The sequence below is a fragment of the Chlamydotis macqueenii genome, chromosome 12 (assembly GCF_036417535.1).
Source record: "Chlamydotis macqueenii isolate bChlMac1 chromosome 12, bChlMac1.mat, whole genome shotgun sequence".
Classification (NCBI taxonomy): Eukaryota; Metazoa; Chordata; class Aves; order Otidiformes; family Otididae; genus Chlamydotis; species Chlamydotis macqueenii.
Genome location: NC_141567.1, coordinates 14,116,235 through 14,140,649, shown reverse-complemented (window position 1 = coordinate 14,140,649; position 24,415 = coordinate 14,116,235). Strand labels below are relative to the sequence as shown.

The following is a 24,415-nucleotide window of genomic DNA, read 5'->3' as shown; positions in this document are numbered from 1 at the left end:
GTTCTTACACACAATGAAAAGCCCAGCTGACCTTAATGTACTTTTAAAAAATACTGAAAGAATTAATTCTAAAGCATCTGATCTTCAATAAATTGAAGAAGAAATATAAAATGAAGAAGATATTATTTAATACTGGCATGGGAAAAACAGAAAAGAGGGAGCTTTTGCCTTTTAACAGAAAAGTAGCATGAGAAGCCTGAGGAAAAGTGCCTTGGGTCTCTGCCTTTTTTTTTCTCACCTTGGCTTTTCTCTCATTTCATGCAGCCAGGTGGAGATCATTGCAAAGAATGAAGAGTTGCTGTCTGTGCCATGGACTTGGGTGGCACCCCATGTGGGTGGGTTCACAGCATTGTGCTATGAGAGAGAGGGAAGAGTAAGGCAGAAAAGAGGAAACTGAGATATTTCTACATAGAAAAAAAGCAAGGTATCAAGGGTTTTGAGGGAAAGAATCTCCCCTTACTTCAAACAGCAACATCTTTTGGGGAGAGCAAGAGGAAAAATGAGTCATAGCTAAGACTGCAGCCAGTTATGCTGGCAGGGAATAGGCTGAGGGATCCTAGAACTCAGGATTGAATTTGAACTCATTTTGATGTTAAATACTGTTCTCTTACTAGCTCTGAAAACTGTGCAGTGACCTATATACCAAACTTCTCAAAAAAAATATTTATTGAAAAGTATGAATAGCTGCTTTTTAAAAACAAACAAACAAACAAACAACAACAACAACAAAACTCTGAAGTTTTGTGCCAGGCTTACATACTAATGCTTCTGTGTATGATCATTCTTAGTTTCAGTAGACCACAGCTTACTGTGTAGTTTTTGACATGTCAGATTCCTGCTTCACAGTGGTGAGGTACATTACTATTACTATTAGTGGTGCCTCAAATAATAAATTACTCAAATATGAGGGCATCAAAGCCTATGAGTAAAATGATTTGACATTGCACAGCACAAAGGAGAAAAGTAAGATACAACTTATTTGCAGATATGACTAAGAGAATTTGAGGCAAGTATCACAAGATGCTGTCGTGATGTCTTCTGGCTCTGATATGCATTAATTTTTTCAACAAAGACGACACCAAATCTAGATTGTCATACATCAGATACAAAGGTTATTGTTGTAATTTGCTAGCACAGTTGCAATAGATCTGATGAAAGCCTCCATGATTGCAGTGGGATAATAATGTAAACACAAGCATAGACATATAGTAAATGTTTGTGTGACTAAAACATTGCTGAATAAGTATTAAAATCAGTAATCTAATCAAGAAAAATGAAGTTGCTTCAGATGTGCTAGGTTCATGTTGACAAACAATATAATTCAAACAGAAATACTAATGGTTTGCATTTCGAAGTCAGGAAAGAAAATTCCCTACACTTATATTGTTCTATGTTTAAAATGTAAAGAGATACAGTACTCGGAAAATATACTTAGATACTTAGAAAATCCCATTTTCTAAGAAGGAATAGTGGTTTTGGCATAGTAAGAAATAATGCTCATCAACATACAAGGCAAAAGTTTTTATCACCCCATGCAGCGCTATAGGCTCGGAGCTGAGTGGCTGGAGGACTGTGAAGAGGAAAGGGACCTGGGGGTGTTGGTTGATGCTCAGCTGAACATGAGCCGACAGTGTGCCCAGGTGGCCAAGAGGGCCAACGGCATCCTGGCCTGCATTAGAAATAGTGTGGCCAGCAGGAGCAGGGAGGTAATCATCCCCCTGTATTCGGCGCTAGTGAGGCTGCACCTCGAGTACTGTGTTCAGTTTTGGGCCCCTCACTACAAGAAAGACATTGAAGCCCTGGAACGTGTCCAGAGAAGGGCAACAAAGCTGGTGAGGGGTCTGGAGCACAAGTCTTATGAGGAGAGGCTGAGAGAGTTGAGATTCTTTAGTCTGGAGAAGAGGAGGCTCAGGGGAGATCTCATTGCACTCTATAGCTTCCTGAAGGCAGGTTGTGATGAACAGGGGTTTGGCCTCTTCTTCCAGGCAACAAGCAGGACCCGAGGAAATGGCCACAAGTTGTACCAGAGGAGGTTTAGATTGGACTTGAGGAAAAACTTTTCCTCTCAAAGAGTGGTAAGGCACTGGAACGGCCTGCCCAGGGAGGTGGTGGAGTCTCCGTCCCTGGCAGTGTTCAAGAGGCGGCTTGATGAGAAGCTACAGGATATGGTTTAGTAGCTGTGGCAGCAATGGTAGTGGGAAGACGGTTGGACTAGATGATCTTATAGGTCCCATCCAACCATGTGATTCTATGATTCTATGATTCTATCATTTTAGTACTGAGATACTTTTGAACTTTTTGGCCTTACGAGAAAATTGCAAGGGACCAAAGTGAAACCAATGTGTGGTTTGCAAGCCAAGAGAATTGTACAATAATTCTATTCTAATGCCAAAGAGCACATTAATAAAAAACCCATCTCAATTATCTCTTACTATACTTAAGATGTTTCACATTGTATTTGGCAACTAATCCTGCAAAATGTCACGTATGGTCTCACACTGCTACAGCAACTCCGAAGTTTCTATGAGCTGGAAAAAGAAGAAATACAAACTGTATGAAAACTACCTAAACCACTGAAAAGCTGGAGAGTGCTCTTAAATTCATTTAAGGTTTGCCAGCAAGTACAAATGTTACCCTACCTATACCTTCCACAGCAGCATGTGAATTATATTAAGCAAACTAATACCATTAGTACATTTTAGGCAAAAAAAAAAACAAAACCCTCCAAACAAAGGAATCTAAATGGGAAAACCTAATAGTGTCTAGAATCTGTTTTACAGCCTTTAAGATGCACAAATGAGGAAATGGAAGATAAATTAGATAATTTGGTCTCATCTCCTTGTCTTTTTAACAAAGCATAATTATGGCAAACAGTGCTTATCACTGCACCAGCAAGAGGGTAGTATCCCTTTTATATAGTTAACTAATATAACTGATAATTTTTACCAGTGGCTTTTACTTTTTTCCCTTTCCAACTGAATTTATAAAAAGGTATTCAAAATAGGAAGGAGAGATTTTCCTCAAAGGAAGGAATCCCTAGAAATTGATCTAAGATAACTCTTGAGACAACCAAACAAAATGTACATATTTCTGCCACATTTGCTCTCAGCAACTCGAAGATTTTTTTTGTCCCTTGACCTTTTAGATTGCAAACATTAGACTGATATCATTATATTACTACACATTTACCAAAATGAATGCAAAGTCAAACTACAGCTTCAAAGTATATTTGTTCTCTATACAAAAAGGTAAGAAATTGTCATTCAGTTGGCCTGAGCAACTGAATTGTTGTATTAATTTATTAAAAATTAGCGACTTAAAAGGAGAAGAAATACACAATAAAACTGACTATCTTTCTTTTAAAATAACTCAATTTCCTATAAGAACAAAACTTAGAAAAAACAGTATAACACTATGAGACTCATGTGCAGATACAAATAACAAAATTCACAGTTATTTTGGCACTTACCCACTAAACGCCTGGACTGCATAAAACTTTGAAGTATCCAAAGAACTTCCACTTACTATCCGAGCCTTTAATAAAGACCAAAAATAGTATAGTTACTCAGTTGCTCTTAGCGAGTCTTGGACAGAATTTAACTGCATCAAACATATAACACCCAATATGAAAAAGTTTAGCAGGGTCAGCTCCAGGCCAAAGTTGGAGTAACTATTGCTTTGGAATACATTTTGGTAGCATTCAGCATTTAGTGAAACACACTGGAAAAACCCAGGGGAAGATAAGATATTGCTTCCCAAATATTGTTGTCCTTTATGTCCTCTAGTGCTTGCAGTGCAGATGATAATTAGAGGCAAATATCCCAGATACCATGTTTGACAGTAGCAGACCCCTGTGTTGGCAATTGTGATAAGCACAACAGTGAGGGCTATCCTGTTTACAAATGCAACACATTTGCAATACAGTCAAAGGAGAACAAAAGAGTGGAAAGCTGGGAAAAAAACATGCAGATTTCACAACCAAAATGAAGGAAGCAAACAGGTCAAATAAGTCACAAACATCAACAAAATACATGATCCCTATAGTAAATAGGTGATTTTAAACCTTTTCATCCACAGAACCGCTATCTGAAAGAGAATTGGGAAGAAGGGGAATATAGGTTAGACAAAACAGTCTTTGAGAAAATATCTTATGCTATAAAAATTTGTCACTGTTTTAATTTGCTAATGCAGAGAATCCAAGTAACACCTGTGCTTAGCTGTATCACTGCAGCAAGACCAGAGTTACTATATTTTAAACAAGCAAAAATAATTTTTCAGTAGATTAGAACCCTTGCCATTTATGCAGGACTGTATGGATACCATATAACTTATATACTGTATCCCATCTTCACATGATTTTTAGGTTTGGAGATTTTTTTAAAATATATTTTTAAATATTAGTGAATATACATTTAATATAGTTGCAGTGTTCAAAAAAATAACACTCTATTTTCAAGGAAAACGTGTTTCTACTAAGAATACTTTTAAAAGCCCCCCAAAGCTCCTGAACTGTAACTATTCTACTCTATCACAGCTATTCATACAAAGACAGAAATTACCCCCCAAATGCCAATAGAAGAATTACAATCGTGAAAATAAGATATCATATACATGAATATTATAATTTGCTTAATGCAAAAACGTGAGGTATTCACATTGACTATCAGACAATAAATATTTGCTGACAGAAAAAGCTGCCCTTATTTTATTGTCTTGTAAATTTTAAAATACAAGTATATTTAGGATTGTTTTTATACACTAATACCAATAAGTTGGGGAGTTTTTTGACACTTTATAGTACAGTGCATACATGAAACTGCATTGTTTTAATTGTCACCTTACTGATCTTTCCATTTTTTTCTCCCCAAACAGAGTACAAATTCTACAGGTCCTTTAAATAGTTCAGGTATTTTTAAGATATTTGGAGATATCCCACATTACATACATTACAAAATGATCATTTACACCTTAAACACATGCAGCACTTCATTTTTAAATCAGTTTATCTACAAGGAAATATCACATTCAAACACATACATGAAAAATATGTAGGCAAATATAAAGGTGCATACAGTATAGTAGCGACAATCCAGGGAAATAAAAGGCTTGATTGTGCCACTAATTTCAGAGGTTACTTGCATGACTGAAGCAATCCATATGAACAAGAATGGGGAGAATAAAAACTGCAGATAAGTTGTTCAAAACAAGTTTTACCAGTCAGATTGTATCTGACTTTGTATTATTTTAAAAGGTTAAAGAGGACTGAGCTACTAGATATTAGTAATGTCACAACAGCAGATTTGAATCCACAGAAAATCCAACTATGCAACAGTCTCTCCTCCTTTGTGAGACCACAAAATTGGCCATTTTCTTATGCTTGACTACAGATCTTAGCTTTTCTTTCACAGCTACTGTGAACAATCCTTTTAGAAAGGGTATGGCTAAAAGTTTAAATAAACTACAGTTTATTGTCTGAAGGAAAATATGTTTTAAGTTACACAGAACATTGAGTTAAAACTATAATAGTAAATTTCTTTATTTAGTAAAAATAGAGTAAGCACATCTCTGCACCAAGGATATTTGCTTGCCATGAATTGGTACCTTTCATAGTTCTTCTATGAATGGACATGGCATCAATTTTTATTTCTGTTTTAGAAAAATCCATTAAGGTATTTTCTCTGAAGGGACATGAACTATTCTGATGTTTTCTCACTTCAAAGCTTCCCCCACCCCCTTCAGAAATACTAGAATTTTTATTTTGCCTCAAAAAATATTGACTAAATTAAGCTAGTGTTTTAGTTGTCAAATTACCCTCGTTTGACTGAGTAGATTTATAAAAGTGAGTTTTGTCTTTACATTTTCCTTTTTTTTTTTTTTTAATTTGTGAAACGTATCTGTCTGACAACATCAGATACTATTTGCTACTCTTGCTCCACAAGCATATAAAGAAGATTTGGAGAACTATATGATCCTATTTTCCCACTAAAAATTATTACAACATTTTCAGAAGCAGAGCCAGGAGTATCTAGATAACTGTAAGCTGAGCTGCCTGTGGAAAAAAAAAAAAAAAAAAAAAGGGATATGCTTTTATGATGGCTAAAGAAAATAAAGAGGAATAGTTAAAACCAAAGTGCCAGAGCAGCATCCAGGACAGGTGAATGAGAGCAAAGGCAAGAGATGATACACCAACAGGACTAAGTAGGACAGACTGAGACTGAATCAATTCTAAAACTTGTAAAAGGCAGAGTCCAAAAGCTGAAGAGAAATTTGAGGACTGAGGGAAGTTTTAGGCAGGACACCACTTGTAAGGTAAGAAGCCTCACCATAATCTGTTCATGCAACATACACCTTCTTTCTAGAATATCTAATCACAACAGTATTTTAAGACTGCTATTTAAAAACATATTACAAATCTCAGTATTATTTATGTGGAACACAATTTTAAAATAGTTTGCAGGTTCTTTGCTACCAGTGGCCTAAAGAATCACATGGATTATATGTTTAATTCAGTTGTTTAGAAAATTATAGGAAAATGACAGAATTGTTGATACTTGCCTTTCACATTAAATAGAATTTTGTATTTCAGAGCACGAGAGATAGACATATTACATTTTGTTTACCTCTCTTGAGTTTCAGCCAGTTTCATCTAATTTCACTACACTTTCTTTACCTAAACCTAGTTTTGCCTAAATTTAGGAAGGAGAACAACAATCAAAATTTAAGAAGGGCGGGAAGTATTACATTTTTGGTCTAACTTGTTTTTCTTTATAGTTGCTACTTAAAATAATAACAAAAATCGCACCAGTCTAATAGCCTCTTTTCTCAATAGAAATTGCAGAAAGCAGACAACTTATGCAAATTTCACAAAATGAGATTTTGAGAGCATTGCTTTTTTGTAACAAATGACTACATCTTCAGAGACAAAATTAGTTTGAACAAGTCACTGTTTATTGCTGCTTCTGAACTCACTATGAGTTACATCATCTGAACTGTCGATGTGTTTTCCGTGTGTATGAGAGCACCAAATCAGGAACTGTACAGAATCACCAAGCAATTCACTTTTGTAGTCATTAGGCTACTGGAACAGACAGCAACATTCCTTGATGTAGATAAGAAACGAACTGTGATTATGTAAGAGTCCACTGAATGTATTTTCAAACCAGGGATACAAGGCTAGACATTTCAGATTATACTGCTGAATGACAATGGTTTACTTAAAAGAACTTATCTTCATATAACTCATTTCTGTCATCCACACATTCTATGGCAAACAACTAACCTAAAAAAGTTATGAATGTACTAAAAATAATTTAAACACTTGTTAATTTAGTTAACCTATGGGATACTATTTATTTTATTTCAATTAGCTTGTTCCTCCTTAGATTTTCATCTTATGTGAAAATTCACTATATTACAAACTGCCACTAGAGCCTTCATGTTATACCTCTATACCATATGTCATTCTAGGTAACAGGAGAGTGTTTTACTAGGATTATAAGTAAAAAATCCATCGAGTTCTATTACTCCATAATTGTTGTTATTTCAGCTCAGTGCACTCCATATATATATACTTGTGTAGTGGAATGATGAAGAGTAGGATGGTCATCTAGCTATTTACTACTGAAAACTGTATTTATAAAATGTCAAATATTGACAGCAAAAGGAAAATCCCCCACCCCTCCTTTTTCTTAGGTGGTCTGATAATTTCAAACTCATTTATATTTAATTAGGTAACTGGTAAAAAGAGAAAAAAACCCTGTTTTATCTTAGTTAAGGATACTGTAGTGCTACAAGATTTCTGTTGTTGATTTAAATTTATATAATTGTAACAATTAATACAAAAAGACGAAAAGGTACATATCACTAACTACAGCAAGGAAAGCACCATGATCAGCTATCGTATCACATTTCTCCAAATAAGCTCATTTCTATACAGAATTCTTAAGAGTAAATGATAGAACACAAAAACTTTAGGAAGGAGAAGACAACCTTAAGGAATATCTAGCAAATCCTATTTTAAAATGCTCCTGCTTAGCTAGAAAGTTATCTCCAGCTCTCTACCATTCTTTACCACATATCTCTAATCCTCCTTCTTTACTACCACTCCCTAAGCCTCACATAAACAGACATAAACCCTCAGGTAAACATGAAATTCAAAGTATTCTCTAGTTAAAATTAGTCTTTAAAATTTCCAACAAGTGTTTATTAACACTGCATAATTACCATTCAAACTTAATCTGAAAACTAATAGACGTTACAAAACTTGAACTTTACACCATTATCAACTATTTTCACATTAAAATATCATCTGATTTATCCATTTTTAATAGCAACGTTGTCACTTGTAACTTGGTACACAACACAGGAATTCATCATACAAGAGAACTGCTGAAAAGTCAGATTCTTCCAGCATAAAAGATAAACTAGCAAGGAAGATATAGAAGTGAAGACACGTCTGCTTTTGTAGCTTATGATATCATCAGAAATGCAACTGGACAATAGTCTCATCAGTCAGCAGAAATATTTATCAAAGATTCACAGAATAGTTCGGTTTGGAAGGGACATTTAAAGGTCATCTAGTCCAACCCTTCTGCAAAGAGCAGAGTCCTCTTCGACTTCATGAAGTTCCTCAGAGCCCAGTCCAACCTGGCCTTGAATGTTTCCAGGGATGGGGAAAGATATTCAATCAAAGATGTTCAGAAGATTTCCATTCCCCCAACCCCTCCCTGGTCATAAGCATGCTTCAAAGCCTTGTGTCATTATTTCACTTCTGCATTTTTCTGTGCATCAGAACAGCATCCTAATACACTTCTCTTTCTTTAATGATTGCAAAAAAGGCAGTTCACCACCCCTTTACCATAGCACAAGAACTGTAATAAGGTCAACAGAAGCCTATACTGTTAGGAAACCCTAGGATTAAAATGGTATTATGCATACTACCTTGATTTTCCACTCCTATAAGTGTAGCTAATTGTATAACACCAAATTGGAAAAAGATTTAAAGTTCATTATTCTCTCAAAGTACCATTTTAATCTTTAATCTGCAAAATGGTTGCAAGAACGTCAAACTGACTGATAATTACGTCATTCCTGGAAGCAAACCCTTTAGACATAATACTTGCTGGAATTAGATAACAATACAGCTGTTCCATGGAAATAACATGTATAATAACCATAGTTAGAAGTAGTTTGTAGTCTGAGCTGACAATTCTAATTAGTAAGTACTGCTAAGAACGTGAAATAAAGGATGAAAAATAGGATGAAATAAAAGTAGCACACTAAAGAAGTAGATTGTCTGTCCAAAACAACACTAATTAAGCCATGCTAAAATAATAAATGCCATACCCAGAAGCCAACATTATCACTACAGAACAGAATATTACAGCATGTAAACCTAAAGAATGTTGTGTTGCTGAAGCATATTCTAGGAAGATACACTGTATAACGCTTGAAAGATAATAATAAAGCTAGCACATCATAAGAGACGAGTGATGCTTGTCTGACAAAGAGAAGGTCAAACTTGAATAAAGCTCTGCTGACAGGAGAAAAAGAATTGCTGCTAGCACTTTACTAGCAGTGATGTAGAAAAATTACTAGTGGATACATTGAGAGACAAAACAGGAGGTCAGCTTAGTGAAGATAAAAACAGCATTTGTGTCTTTATTAATAAACTGTCCTGCAAATCTGAAACAAGAGGACAACCCCGGTGTTTAGAAATTGAGTCCAATTAGACTCCTAATGGGTCTCGTTTTCTATTGTCTTTCACCAGCTACTAGATACTTTTACCAACTTCTGAAACTTACCTCTAAAAGAATAAATTATTGACCATCAAGAGAACTATTTGATTACAGAGTGTGGTACCATTCTAGCGCTTCTAAATTTTTGGTGATCTCAAAAAACTACAGCCCTTTTGAAGATCAGGATTTCTTGACAGTCTCTGGCTTGTCAGTGTGATGGTAGGGAGTAAAATGCAGAGTGCATTTTAAGCACTCTGTCCCAACCCCAGAACACCTCACAATGGTAAAATGTACATTATTCACAAAGGATAAAAAGGCATATTTTATCTCTTTTGATAGAAAGGATAACAGTAAATTAAACCAAGTAATTAATTATAGCCTATGAAAGCAAACACATAATTGATTATTACATGTCTTTCCATATGACACAGCCAACATAGCCACAAAATATTTGACGTGGACTGCTATATTAGAGTCTTGCAAGCTCAAGTCCCGTCGTGTTTCCTCCAAAGAAATTCAAGCATGCAGCCATGGTGTGACACCAACTGCAAGAGCAGTCCCTCAGGACTCTAACAAATAAAAGCATGTTCCTTGGTGCTTCTTACACTGAACACGAGGATTTCACTAAGACGTGCAAGTTGGTTTGTGGTAACAGCACAGACAGAAGTGACAGTAGGGCAGGAATGTTAAATCACTGCCTGGGATGTAGGACTGAGCTACTGACCATCTTGGGCAACAAAGAGTACATGTGCAATAGCAAACAGTTTAGTGTCATAAGAGCAGCTCAGAAGGTCAAAGCACTTGGTTTTGAAGACCTAAGTGTCCACATCACAAATGTTTTGGGGGCATTTACATCATACCAGTTCTATTTTTGGCCCTGGGGATTGAAAGCCCATTAATTGCTGAGCACATCTGTTGTGATCTTGGATAGCAACATCTGGCTTGGTGGCTAATGATGTTAAGTTACATATCAGACGTCAAAAAAAGGCAAGAACACATGCTTACTCACAATCACAAAATGTACAAGTAGCATTCATGTATCAAATACTATAAAGCTCAGCATATTTTGTTCTGTAATATATTTTTTTTTTAGCAGAACCAGTATAAATAAGTCCTTACAGCTGACATTTACACTTGGGTTTTTTTCTTAGCTCTAGCAAAACTATTTTAAATCTGTTTAAGCACAAAAAGAGCAGGCAAATGGCATGCATATTAATAAATTCTAAAGTCAGTGAAAATAGCATTAAATAGTCTCCTGTTCTCACAAGGAGTAGGGTAGTAGAGATTTTCCTCTTTTATGAAGAAAACTAGCAGCTCTAATGAATTAGTTTTCCTAAAAAAAAGGAAGTCATTCTCTAAACATAAGTGGTTTGAGGTCATTCGTTTTGGTTTTTGTTTGTTTATTTGATTTTAATAAACAGTGAAAATACGGACGATTTCTGCTAAACCTTACTGATTAAGGACGTGGGGTTTCTTGTTTTTTCTTTTTCTTTGGTTTGGGGTCTTTTTGTGAGGCTTTTGTCTTTTCTGATTAAAGAATAAGTATAGTTATTCCAGCAAAAGGTCATCTGATAACAATAGTGGGTTTTTTTATTCCCAGACTGTTACACAAGTGTCTTCGTGACATACATTTTCCTGATGCACACTGATTCAGTAAGAGTTACTACGCTAAATTAAACTGTTGATCTTTAATTTATTTAGTTACTGTCCTTTTTTCAAAGAGATGTAGTATTATAATCTAAGATTTTCTGGTAAACATGAAGCCTGTAACTACAGAATTAAAATACAATGAGCCACAAGAACACTACTATGTTTTCTGAAAGACACATTAAAACATTTTTAAAGAATCCTTTCACCTAAGGTTTCTAAAACTTGGAATTTTTTTAATAGTTCTTGGAAAAAAAAAATCCTAACTTCTTGTTAATAGAGATTTGCTTCTATTTGAATGGTAAAATTCTCTAAGATTATGATCACTACTCTCAGTATAACTATCCTTACTCTAATCCTTCTTTTGAGGAACTGAACATGTAGCAGCAGCAAGCAACCAATGCAGATCATCCTTTAATGAAGGTCTAACTTTAGAGAAGGTAGTGAATGTAACTTCTTGCTCTTTCTTAACAGGCAAAAGATGGATCTATCATCTTTACCGTTAACTGATTAGATTTCCTCACGTAATTTTTCTGAAGGAACCTTTCTACAATTCTATTAAGCTCCAGTTGAACAGACTGTCATATACTGTCTCATATCCTAATATCCCTTTTCCTCTTCAAAGGACAGAAGAGAAATGAGAAGGGAAGGGTACAAAGACTTATGTATGACTCTTGAGTGAAACCAGCAGCAAGAAAAAAAAAAAAAAATGCAGAGACTTTTGTGTGCATGAAACACAAGCATATGCAAGACAGCCTCAGTCAAATCATCATCTGCAATATCTTGAATGAATTCATAGAGTTGTTAATAATTATTTGGAAGACTATTTTACTTCCTGTAATATTACTGGAGGATTTCCAGAGCGCATATATATATATATATATATATACAGGGAAAAAGATTTTCTGGAATTTCAGCTAAGCAGATTGAGTGCAGGAATATATTCTATTTATCAATTCTTATCCACATCATCTGAGAATGTATTTAGTTTCCCCCCACTTCAGCCTCTTATTCCACAAAAAAAAAAAGTTAACGATATCCATTTTTTTGCTTACCTAACAAAAAGGCAAGCAGAAATATGAAGTCAGAGAAAAAAAAAAAAGAAAACAAAAAGACAGCTGGAAAAACTGGATTATTAAATTCTGTAGTTCATTGTCATCCTCAATACAGCACAAAAATAGATTCCTTAACTTTCAATAAATCTTGGTTTCCTCAGTACCACACATCCATTCAAGCGTATAGCAAGGGTATCCAAAGAGTACCCATTTCTTCCCCAGTTTTTTGGGGGTTTTTGTTTGTTTGTTTGTTTGTTTTGGTTTTGTTTGTTTGTTTGTTTTTAACACAATACATCTGTTCCATTGTTACCATCTTCTGATGTGAATATGGGAGGGAATTTATGCTGATAAAAAGTTTCTGTAATCTGTTTACATTTTTCACATACGAAGAGAAGAGCGACAGATGAGTCAGCTTCTGTTGAAAAGTATTATGTTCTCAAATACAGCTCTTTATACCTCATACATTAGCTGAATACTTTTTTTTTTTTTTTTTAAAAATGGAGATTAACCATCAGCCACACAGCACACACAATGAACCCATATATTAATGAAGTCTTTCATCACTCCAGGTTAAAAAAAAAATAAAAAATAAACCTACTGGGGATATGATAGAATACAAACAAAACCTTGTATCACTGAATACTGTGGTTTCAATACTTTGAAACAGAACAGAAAATTCTGGGGCTTGGTATTGCTGTTAACTTATATTAACTATATGTGTTCCTGTGTGGACTATTCTTTCACAATGATGGAAAGACCAAAGTATTCATTAACAACTTGTTTGTTTGTTTGTTTTTTTTTCATTTAGACTATGCCTAATATTAGAAAGATGAGAAATGCCATTGGGTTCAGTGAAGGAAAAGCATCTCAGAGAGACAATGTTTAAAAAAAAAAAAAAAATTGGTTCTTTTGTACAAGATGATCCTAAACTAAAGGAAACTCAAAGTGTAGCCACAACTCTGCTTCAAGCCTTCCAGTAGAGGTTTCTGGTGAGCCTTTACAGTGATGTGTGCCTAAAGCCGTATAAAATAGGTCAAAACTGTATCAACTGAAAGCTGCATTAGTTCAAGATAGCTGGTTTAGATTTAATTACACTCAGGCATTCAATAGTGCCACAACACCATTATTTACTAATGGATAAGTATAAACCTAAGTTTGTATTTAATTTTTTAACAATAAAATACTTGAAGATATGAGGTGGTAATGTCAACAGAGGAGTCTTAGATTTCAAAGAATTCCCACAAGACAACAAACTGTTACTTTTGTTATGACAATGGCAGACTCATTCAAAAGGGGAAAAGCTGACCATTATCAATAATGTTTTTATACTGTGGTATGAACAACACTGACTGGCATTAACTGTTTACTGCCAGTCAATAAAGGAATTAGTAGCCAAGTTTGACATAATACCTGTAAATATACATGTTTTTATTAATAGCTGTAGTATTTTATACAATAAATTAGAATTCTGACACCTGACTAAACATCCCATCCTTCCATTACCCAATCTGCACCACCAGCCTGGGAAGGAACTTAATTTTTAAGGAAAAATTCCCACAAACTCAAACACAATTCACAATATTTTAATCAGTCAACATAGCTACCTCAAACAATTAAGAAATACAATGGGATATATGTCTACATTTTATTTCTCTTTCTGCAAACAGTGGACCTTTCTTAAAGCCTACTTCCCAACATAGCTAATGTAGATAGAGTTCTCCTACACTCATTAATATTTAAAAGCAATTTATCTTCTTATAGGCTTCTTATTTCCCCAGTACAGTCACCATCAACAAATATGCAGTTGCCGTGACCTAAGTAATGGTTTTATTTATCCTGTTTCCAGCCAAATGGCTATAAAAATGACTGATTCCTTTACTAAACAATATCAGATCAATTGATTTTCCTCTGGGCCAAAGCACTGGCCTTTTCAAGTCTAAATCCATTATTTATATTCATATAAGAAAACTGGTACAATACCATTAACTACAGTTATTATTTAACTAGTAACTGGGCACCTATACAAGTGTATTAAAAACAAACATGGCAGAGGTAGAACATAAAGGAAACAAAAGCCTGAGTACCACAAGACAAGGTTAGAATAAATTCTAAAGCCTATACGCTTTGGGTAAATACAGTTGACACAGACAGTTCCACCAAAAAGGCTAGAAAAGTTGTCAAAATAAGAAAATACGTACTTGTTTCAAAAGAGTGGAGTTTGAATAGACAGTCTGAAATATGCATTAGTAACATACTTATTTTGCTGACAGCTTTTCTTAATGTGTAACCAAATTACCGCACTGCAAAGGGGGTGTGGTAATATATTACTGGCTCATTTGGTTTCAAATGTTAGCATCAAATGTCTTCCTTTAGGCACATACAAAATAAAGCTGTATTGATAGTGACCTCTAAGTTCTGTTCTTCTGTCAAACACCACTAAATGTAATGGAAATCCTTCCTATAAAATGCTTTCATCCACTGTCAAAGACGCAACTCCACCCCTGGACCCTGTAATCTGACTTACCACTGTATGTATACAGAGTAAAACAAGTTCACCGCCTTGACACCATAAATGATCTACAGGCTACTCTATGACAGAAAATTCAGACCAAAGGCTTGAAAAGAAATCTGACTGATCAACAAATGATCAGCAAGATCTTTATCAATGAGATCAAGAAGCTACTCCTTGTAAACTACCATTCATAGAATGAGCCTGTATTATAATTAAAAGCAACTCAGAAGAGGGCATGTAACTCTGGAAGCTTATCCAGAGTGACAATTTCATCAGGAGAGAGAATGATGCTTATTTTAAGGCATTTGTAAAAGATAGACAGGGATGAAATGACAAAAAAGGGAAAAAGAAAAAGGGAAAAACAAAGCTAGAAAAGAGCAAGAGAGCATTGGAATACTAAATAAAAGGGTAAGAGTTATTCTTGATTACAGCATACAAAGAAACCACTAGCATTTCTGATATTTTTCTAAAAATCCATCAATCCTTCCATTAATATACATGCATCATCATAATACCTCTATGTCCTTACAGAACTTTAAATCCAAGTACTCATGTACTGCTCACGTCTCCTCTCATCCATATACCTTATTACTTTCATTCCAGTATGCCTCCAAAACCACACTGTAACAAATAATACATAAGCAATCAGCCCATTGTGTATTTTTCTCTCCAGCTATAGACAGAGAATAGGAATGTCCGATGGGTCTCTTGTGCGCTAATAAATTATTTATGTACCAAAGTTTCAATGACCTTACCTCATGTGTTACTAGAATTAAAATAATAGCATTCTGAACCTTTCTCTTGTACTAAATTGAAGAAATAACACTACCATATTATCTGGCTGTATCTCTGGTTAGCCAGATTTCTGTCTAGCTGCTCCCCACCTACATGGATAGATGAAACAATTCATTAAACAATACGTTATGCATTGGCTACATAACTAAGATTAATTCAAGGAACTTGATCTGCAACTAGTACTTCTCCAAATAAGAAATCAGAAGTTGACTGTGAATCAGTTAGAGGGGTAATTAAAAAAAAAAAATTAAAAAAAAACCCCACCAAACACACTCATAAAATTAATGTAAACTCTAGATCAGCTATAAGTCACTTTTCATTAAAGTTATAACTGCTCCTGAAAACATTAAAAGGAAGATGTAATACTCCAACCTACTATTTGCTTAAATGATAAAGTGCTCTCCGGACGTGCATTAATCCACATGTAAATAAGAGGAGGCAGGTTACAAACTGTTTTGTAGAACTCCTTTAAGAACTGATTTACAAAATTTTTTCCTATACTAAATCAGAACTGCAGTGCAATTCAAGTAATGAACAGAAGTTAAACATGTTTTGTCTTAAGGAACAAACTGACATTAAGAGAACATCCCTCTTCAAAGGCTTTGTACAAAGTATTAAAAAATGTATTTCCATATCACAGACCAGTTGAGGCTGGAAGGGACCTCCGGAGGCCACCATGTCTAACAACTCTGCTCAAGTAGGGTCACCTAGAGCAGATTGCCCAGAACCACATCCAGATTGCTTTTAAATATCTCCAAGGATGAAGATTCCACCCGTGGATTCCATTATCTATTAATTGACTGTCTATAATATCAGTCACCCAGCTCATTAAAAGTAAAATCAAGAACAATTTTACTCCAATAATTCTGCATGTCACTCTGCAGAAGTAGTTTTTCAAGTAATGTATACTCCAGCTAGGAAATATATTTTGAAATTTTAAATTCTAAAGAATTGTTAGGTGTTCTGCAGACATTAAAAGGTAAAATATCATATTCATCCAGTAGATACAAAACATGAAAGACTGTTTTGTTAATAAGTATTACCAGGCCTGCCACAGGATCTGAAGATACATCTGTAACAAATCAGTAATTGCTCTCTGAGGAAGAACCCCTGATTGAAACACATCCTCCTTGTTGGTGTGGAAAACAAAGCATAAAGAGCAAACAGAACTGCTACTCAAGAGTCAATGCATATTGTTTTCATAATAATCTGAGAAATAGTATTGTAGTAGTTCATCTGTAACTTCTTTAACCTCTTGCTGTATTCCCTTCTCCTCTATTTCAAAAATGGAGGTCCTAGCATGACATTTTATAACCGTGCAAATAATTTATACCCCACAGATTACACCGAATAACACATTCTCATAAACTGGCCTTGGTGTGTGTTGGCTTCTCTGTAAATATAGTGTAATAAATGCTTCAGTAATTCAGAAGAAAAAAATGTTAGTAGACTAATAAACTGAAAGAGGTCTTTCACTTGATCCGTTAAAAGAAGAATAAATAAATTTAATTCATAGAACTGGTTACATAAGATGTAACATCAAAGTTAGTTTTCATTTTCTAACAGGTATGTTATCTAATAATGCATGCAAATATATGGACTTTAAATAGTGGAACCCATTTGGGTTTCACTATTTTGGAGCTTCCCTGTATGTTTTCTTTAATTAGGTCCTCAGACCATTATATTCCTATTGCACAACAATGACTTGGTAAAATGACTGTGGTCCCCCTCTCCCATGCCTCATAAAATCATGAAAAATTAATTTAAATACTAGCTGTTTCTTCATACACACACCGACTAATATCTAACACTACTGTTGAAAAATATCTGCAAAATACAAATCTACAATCTAGTGTCACTATTCGAATGTAAAAATAGACTTTAAAATAACCTTTCATATTAGCAATCTTCAATTGCTCGTGTAACATACTTTCAACTCAACTATATGTTTATTGTAAAAGTACTTGTCCACGTACAGAAGAAATTTTATAATAGCTCCAGCTGTGGATGCTCATTACTACTAAATACAATCATTGGCTAAAGGCACAATGCTTTATCTTTAAAATGAACGTATCAGATAATTGTTTTTTCAAGGCAGATAAAGAAAGCAAAGATTCAGTCAAGATGACAATTGCCATCTGGCTAGCTATGGTAATTACATGTTCCCAATTAAATGCACATGCAATATTGTAATGTTAGCATTACAGTGTACGTTAATATTAATGTACGTTAATATTAAAAATCACCACATTTGTATATTACTAGAGGTATTAAAATTATGTATATGACTGTCTGCTTCGACATCTGTTAACAGAGAAGATAAACCTAATCATAGAATCATAGAATGGTTAGGGTTGGAAGGGACCTTCAAAGGTCATCTAGTCCAACCACCCTGCAAGGAGCAGGGACATCCCCAACTAGATCAGGTTGCTCAGAGCCTCATCCAGCCTGGCCTTGAACGTTTCCAGGGATGGGGCCTCCACCACCTCTCTGGGCAACCTGTTCCAGTGTTCTGTAACTCGCATTGTAAAAAATTTTTTCCTAATTTCCAATCTAAATCTACCCCCCTCTATTTTAAAACCATTACCCCTCGTCCTATTGCAACAGGCCCTACTAAACAGCCTCTCCCCATCTTTCTTGTAGGCCCCCTTCAGGTACTGGAAGACCGCTATCAGGTCTCCCCAGAGCCTCCTCTTCTCCAGGCTGAACAGCCCCAACTCTCTCAGCCTGTCCTCATAAGAGAGATGCTCCAGCCCTCTGATCATCTTTGTGGCCCTCCTCTGGACCTTCTCCAACTGGTCCATGTCCTTCTTGTGTTGGGGGCTCCAGAACTGGACACAGTACTCCAGGTGGGGTCTCACCAGGGCAGAGTAGAGGGGGAGAATCACCTCCCTCGACCTGCTGGCCACACTCCTCTTGATGCAGCCCAGGATGCGGTTGGCCTTCTGGGCCGCAAGGGCGCATTGCCTGCTCATGTTAAGCTTCTCATCCACCAGCACTCCCAAGTCCTTCTCCTCAGGGCTGCTCTCGATCCATTCTCCGCCCAGCCTGGATTTGTGCTTAGGATTGCCACGACCCAGGTGCATGACCTTGCACTTGGCCTGATTGAACTTCATGAGGTTGGCATGGGCCCTGCTCTCAAGCCTGTCCAGGTCCCTCTGGATGGCATCCCTCCCTTCCGGCATAAAATAATGAATAAATGTGTCAATACCCTCTGTCAGTTAAGTTCCTTTCTACCACCTCTTCACACTGGGATGTTACCATTTACACTTCTTTTCTCTTTCTTCCATACCCTTCTCTTCCCCTTTTTGAGGACTGGCTACTTGTTCAGGGGCTTACTGGGAGTACAACTAAGAACACAATTAAAATCACTTCAGATTTGCGATCTCACAAGTACATAAGAAGTTATAGGTTGCATACAGGATGCAGAACACTGCTCATCAGGATGAATATAGAACTAATCATACCTTAAAAACTGTTAAAGAAAGCACTGTAATATCTGAACACTCTGGATTACTCCTGAGAATACATTTACAGAGCTATAAGAAAACCAAGAACAGTGCTGTGTTTAGTTCTTTTTGGAAGATTAAATTTTGCAAAATTTGATTTTCAAGTTACTGAAATTCAAAGCAATACTATGGCTTACAAACATGTTGTACTAAACATATTCAGAAAATTCCTTCAAAACAAACTTGTAAAATTTTAGCCTTTTGACTTTCATGGGACTATTTCACCCTCTGAACAAAACCAGACATAAGCAGAATTTTTGTCATCAAATTCAATGGAAGCAGGACCATACAGAAATTAATGTCCAACTCTACTAAGAAAAATATTTTACTTAAAAGACAATATTAAAATACTATTACCTCCAGCAAAGATCTTCTCTTCCAAATCATTCATTTGTTTCTTGTATGCTTTTAAGGCAGCTTCTTTAAATGATGGTCGCATTCTTTTTTTCTTTGGAGTTTCAGTAAGCACCTCCGGGACATTCTGATTTTCATCTTCCCTTACTTCTATGTCAGCAGCAATGTCGCTTTCAACTTCCAATATCTCTTCAGTGACTACACTGTCAAACTGTGTGTCATATTGCTGCTCTGGTAGTATTGCATATGGAATTTCATATGAAGGTTGCCTCTGTTCATATTCTTGGATCTGCTCACTAGTTTCACTACTATTCGTTCTATTTTCTAGTTTAGCAAGGACTTGTTCCATGACTTCTACATAGTCTGTTTCATTCTCACCAGGTGGTTCAATTAAGTCTTCCTCATACTCTACTTTGTAGCAATAAGGTTCAGCATAAACGTCAGAATCGAGTGTTGTACTTGATTCGTTTGCAGTAGACTGAGATAAAGTTCTAAACCTTCCTATAAAAGATGATCCACTGTCTTCATATCCACTCAAACTTTGTGTACTTTTATTCCAGACTACTTCTAAAGCTGACTTAGCGCGTTGAAGTGTAGATCCAAATTTAGGAAAGCTGAAAGTCTTATCAGAAAGATCTATACTTAATCGACTATGCCACGATTTAGGGGCTGTTTCTTCTGAGTCATCACTCGGTAGTTCACTTTGACTTCGGTACATTATAGGCAATCTGTTTTGATTCTGATAAGGGGAGACAGAATTTGTTTCCTGATAATCATCATACTGACCGGTCCACTGACTTTGTGATTCACTATCCACACCCAGACACGATGGAGAAGTACCATCAAGGGTAAAATCATAGCTTTCTGTATCATACTGGAGATCAGAACTTTGGCACTTTTCAAAATCTGTTTGTTGATCTGAAGGGCTGCTCATATCATACACAAAAACTTCCTGTGTGGATGAGTCCAGGCCCAAATCTGCCCCTTGTTCCAACTGATTCCAGTCTTTCCATGGGGAAATATCATCATGTAAAGAAAGCTGAGAATCGGTATAGTGGCTTCTATCTCCAGATGCACATATTATTCCATTGCTTACTCCACTGTCAACAGTTTCTGTGTTCTCTACTTCATTTTGCTCTGGATACTGTTGCATATCTTGGACAAAAGTCTGTTCCTGGGAACTGCCATACCAGTTTGTAGAATCATCTTGCCTTCGCTGCCAAAGTTCTCGATCGGAGGAAGACAGTAGCGAACTGCCATTTGTTCTACTAAAATACTGATTTTCTGAAAAGTCCTCAGAGTAAGACTGACACAATTTTGAAAAATCCGACTCTGAACGGCTAAGTTTTGGTGTTGCAAAGTCATTCTGTAAATGCCATAGAGAAGTCATGTCCGAATAATAATTCTTCGATTGTTTTTCCACATTGTCAAATCCTGGTGACTGACTGTCATCATTTCCTCTGTTTGAAAAAGTGCTATTGTCAGCAGTTCTATTAGGCGACTCGATATCCTCCTTTGTAGTGCTTGTTTTTATCTGAACTGCTGATTTAGATACCTTTGCATAACTGTTCTTATTTATATCTGGTTCCAAATCTTTATCGCTGTCAGGTGACTCCCAGTCATGTATTTTAGTTTTTGTCTCCACACTTAAAATCTTCATATCCATACTCTCATATGTCTGAGAGGAAGATAGTCCTCTTTCTTTTTTATCTTTTATGTCATGGGAAAATATATCTGTAGAAATTCCAATGCCCGTTCCCTTAAGTTTATAAGATTTTTTTAAAACCAAATCTCTCTGCTGTGATGACTCAAAGTAAACAAGAATGGGTCTTGGCTTTGCATTTGGACAGTCTCTTTGTTGCCCCAGTCTTTGGGCAAACTCAATTTTGATAGTGCTTTGTGCCTCTGAGAATCCCATTTTACCTATTAATGTTTTGTAAACTACACTTTCAGTTTTTTCAAGTCTCTCCTCAGGCACATTTAGAAACCTAAGACTTGCTTTGTTTCCTGGATGGCCTATCTGCTTAATGTAGTCATGTATGTCCCGAGTTTCTCTTCTAGACTGTACAAATCCAGTTCGCAATTGTTCAATTTCATTTTGTACAACTTCCACACTACTAGAAATTTCATCAATTGATTGTTTCAAAGCATTGACATGCCCTCTTAATTCAGAGAGTTCTGTTTCAATCTGACTTATTCCCTGAAGCTCTTTAAAGATCATTTCCATAACATCATGGGTTTGACTAATACAACCTGTTGAACTAAAACCAGGTTCAAGAGTATTTGATTTCTGGTGATGGCCAGTTCTGTCTAGAGATTTACTTCTTAAGCCCCATGTTTTCTTCCATGTACTTAGTTCTGAGTCTGATGAGACACATTCTTGGCTCTTCTTCCATTTCCTAAGTTTTCGTAAAGCTCCCAGCTTCAGTGTGTGTAAAGTGCGTTCTCCATCTGAACTTCCATCAGATGGTGCAAGGCTGTTCAAGCTTTTTCTGTTGCGTCTCACAGGCATTGTGTGTGATAAGTATTCGTTTTTCCTGCTATTACTTTTTACTTCACCTAATGACTCAGAATATGAACTATCATTTGAAGACAGATCTTGAACTATATCTTCATTATTGTTTGTTACAAAAATGTGCTTTTGTAGTCCATTGGCAATAGCAACTCTGTAGCTGAATGTCGGAGAAAGTGAAAATTCTCTATTAGTTTCCTCTTCTTCAGTTGATAAGTTGCGAGCAGATGGACACTTGGCAATCTTTTTAACAGTGCTTTTTAAAGTATTCGAAAATTTTGGATTCTTTGTTTGTCCAATCTGAGTTAAGTCTTGTTCCTTTTTGCTCTGACAACTCTCTTTCCTTTTTGTACTATTCCCAGATTTCTTTGTAAACATTCCTTTGCAAATCTTATATATGTAAGATGAGACCAGGCTCTTTAAGAAGGCAGAAACCATGGAGTGTAATTTATATTAAGCTGTCTCCACAAAACACAATATTGGATCCATACAAGTATTTGTATCTCCAACAGGATCATCAGCAAATATTTCATCAACAGAGACTATAGACATATAAACTACTGATGCTCTGGCATCACTTGACATTAAAAAAAAAAAAAGTCACATATCTGCTTGTTTGAAACCAAGTCCTGAAGAGGTTTTGTATGTCTTGCAAAATCTCACTCTGGTGTGCATGGCTTCTTGAAGTGTCTAAAAAGGAGGGAATGACATTACAATGGCTGCCAAACAAACTTATCATTCAATAATACTGATGTTGTTTTAACTGGATTACAATGGAAACACACAGGAGTTAAGTATTTATTCATACTTTTCCCATAATTGTCTGAACAGAATTATATTTGAACAATTTAAACTGAAAAGTTCTAGGCAAGTGTTTTTAACATAAATAAGCTATACTTTTTAAACTTACTTGCAGGCTCCTTTGTCCAGTTTAATTGTCTGACTTTAACTGAGATACTTGGTATTAATCCTGTCTGCTTTCTTTCAGAGTAATGATATTTCAGTTTAAATCCATGTGATATACAGCAGTGGTCAAAAAACCAACAAGGAAACAAGTTGTTACTAGCTAGTAAAATAGAAGTAGAAAGGTGTCTCTTGGTTTTGGAGCAAGGCAGGATTCTGTGCAACAAATAAGTATTGTATCCATTAAGTACTGTTCTGTCTTGAGACTGAATTATGCACATGACTGTAGTTTGAGAAATAGATACTTTATTTTTATACCAGACTTTAAGACATGTTATGGTAAGCCAGGACTTGAAGTGGGCATACCTTCTTGATTTCTCTTCTTTAAGAAGAAAAAAATAATTATATATATATAAGAAACAGAAAATCATAATGACAACAGATGGGACATTCTCATCTTATCTATTACATTTTACATTCTTCTGGTTACAGGAAAAAAAAATTCTACACAAAGAGGAAGAAACAAACATTATTTACAAGTCTTGGGACATAAACAGGTCCCACTACAACAGAAAAGCAACTTGATCTAAAATATGGAAGAAAAGATTTCATGAGGTATCTGGAAGCTTCTATTCCATAGAAGAAAAGCTCATATTCCATAGAAATGTAGTCAATGCGTTTTAAACATATAAATGTACCTTTTTGTACAATGTAACATTCACCTCCCAGTCTTATAGCTGCAGAATAAAAACCAAGAAAAATAGCTCAGAAAAATCCAACAAAGAAGTACTTCTTAAAATGATCATTTCACTTTCTAAACCAGCTAAAAATTCTTTGGCAGAATAAGAAGTTTATTTAGATACATGTTATATGAAAGGTTAAAATTTGCTCTATAGTGTCTTAAGAGGCGTAAAGGGTACAAACTGTCCTCCTTGTCTGCAAACAGCATGGCACTGTACGAAACATTATGGTCTGCTCCCATACCTCAAGATCTAGTCTTTTCATTACAGAGCTTGTCTTCACTGATCTTACTACTATACTCGGATTACGGTCAATAAACAAACACTAACTACTGATTCATACTGCAGGAGCAAATTGCACTATGTTGAACAGAGTCCAAGCAAAGCTGGTAAAAGCCTGGTTGGCTTCTGGAATCCTGGAACAGTGGATGTAAACAGAGTTATTTCTTTTCCCGTTATAACAAAATCACAATGCAGCCCAAGAGCGAGCACAACAAGAGACAACATTCTTCACCCTTCCCGAATTTGCTGCCTGTTGTTTTCTAAAAAGGTGAAATATTTGTGCAACATGAATCACATTTTTAACATACATGCATCAGCATAGCTTCCTCTAACTTCTTTCTCTTCCAGGTTTATGCCTGCGTTGGAATT

General features: G+C 35.7%; 1 protein-coding gene across 3 annotated transcripts in view; it reads right to left on the bottom strand.

Moving 5' to 3' along the window:
- The window catches only part of UNC13C (unc-13 homolog C), a 160,447-nt gene extending 137,755 nt beyond the window's left edge, over nt 1-22,692 (bottom strand). For all 3 annotated transcript variants that reach the window (XM_086757419.1, XM_086757417.1, XM_086757418.1), the window contains exons 1-3: nt 19,613-22,692; nt 4,064-4,086; nt 3,470-3,534 (exon numbers count right to left, since the gene is read on the bottom strand). In XM_086757419.1, coding sequence (XP_086613545.1) covers nt 3,470-3,534; nt 4,064-4,086; nt 19,613-22,559 — 3,035 coding nt within the window. In that variant the 5' untranslated portion in view covers nt 22,560-22,692. The remainder of the gene's footprint in view (nt 1-3,469; nt 3,535-4,063; nt 4,087-19,612) is intronic.
- Between the last annotated feature and the right edge of the window lie 1,723 nt (nt 22,693-24,415).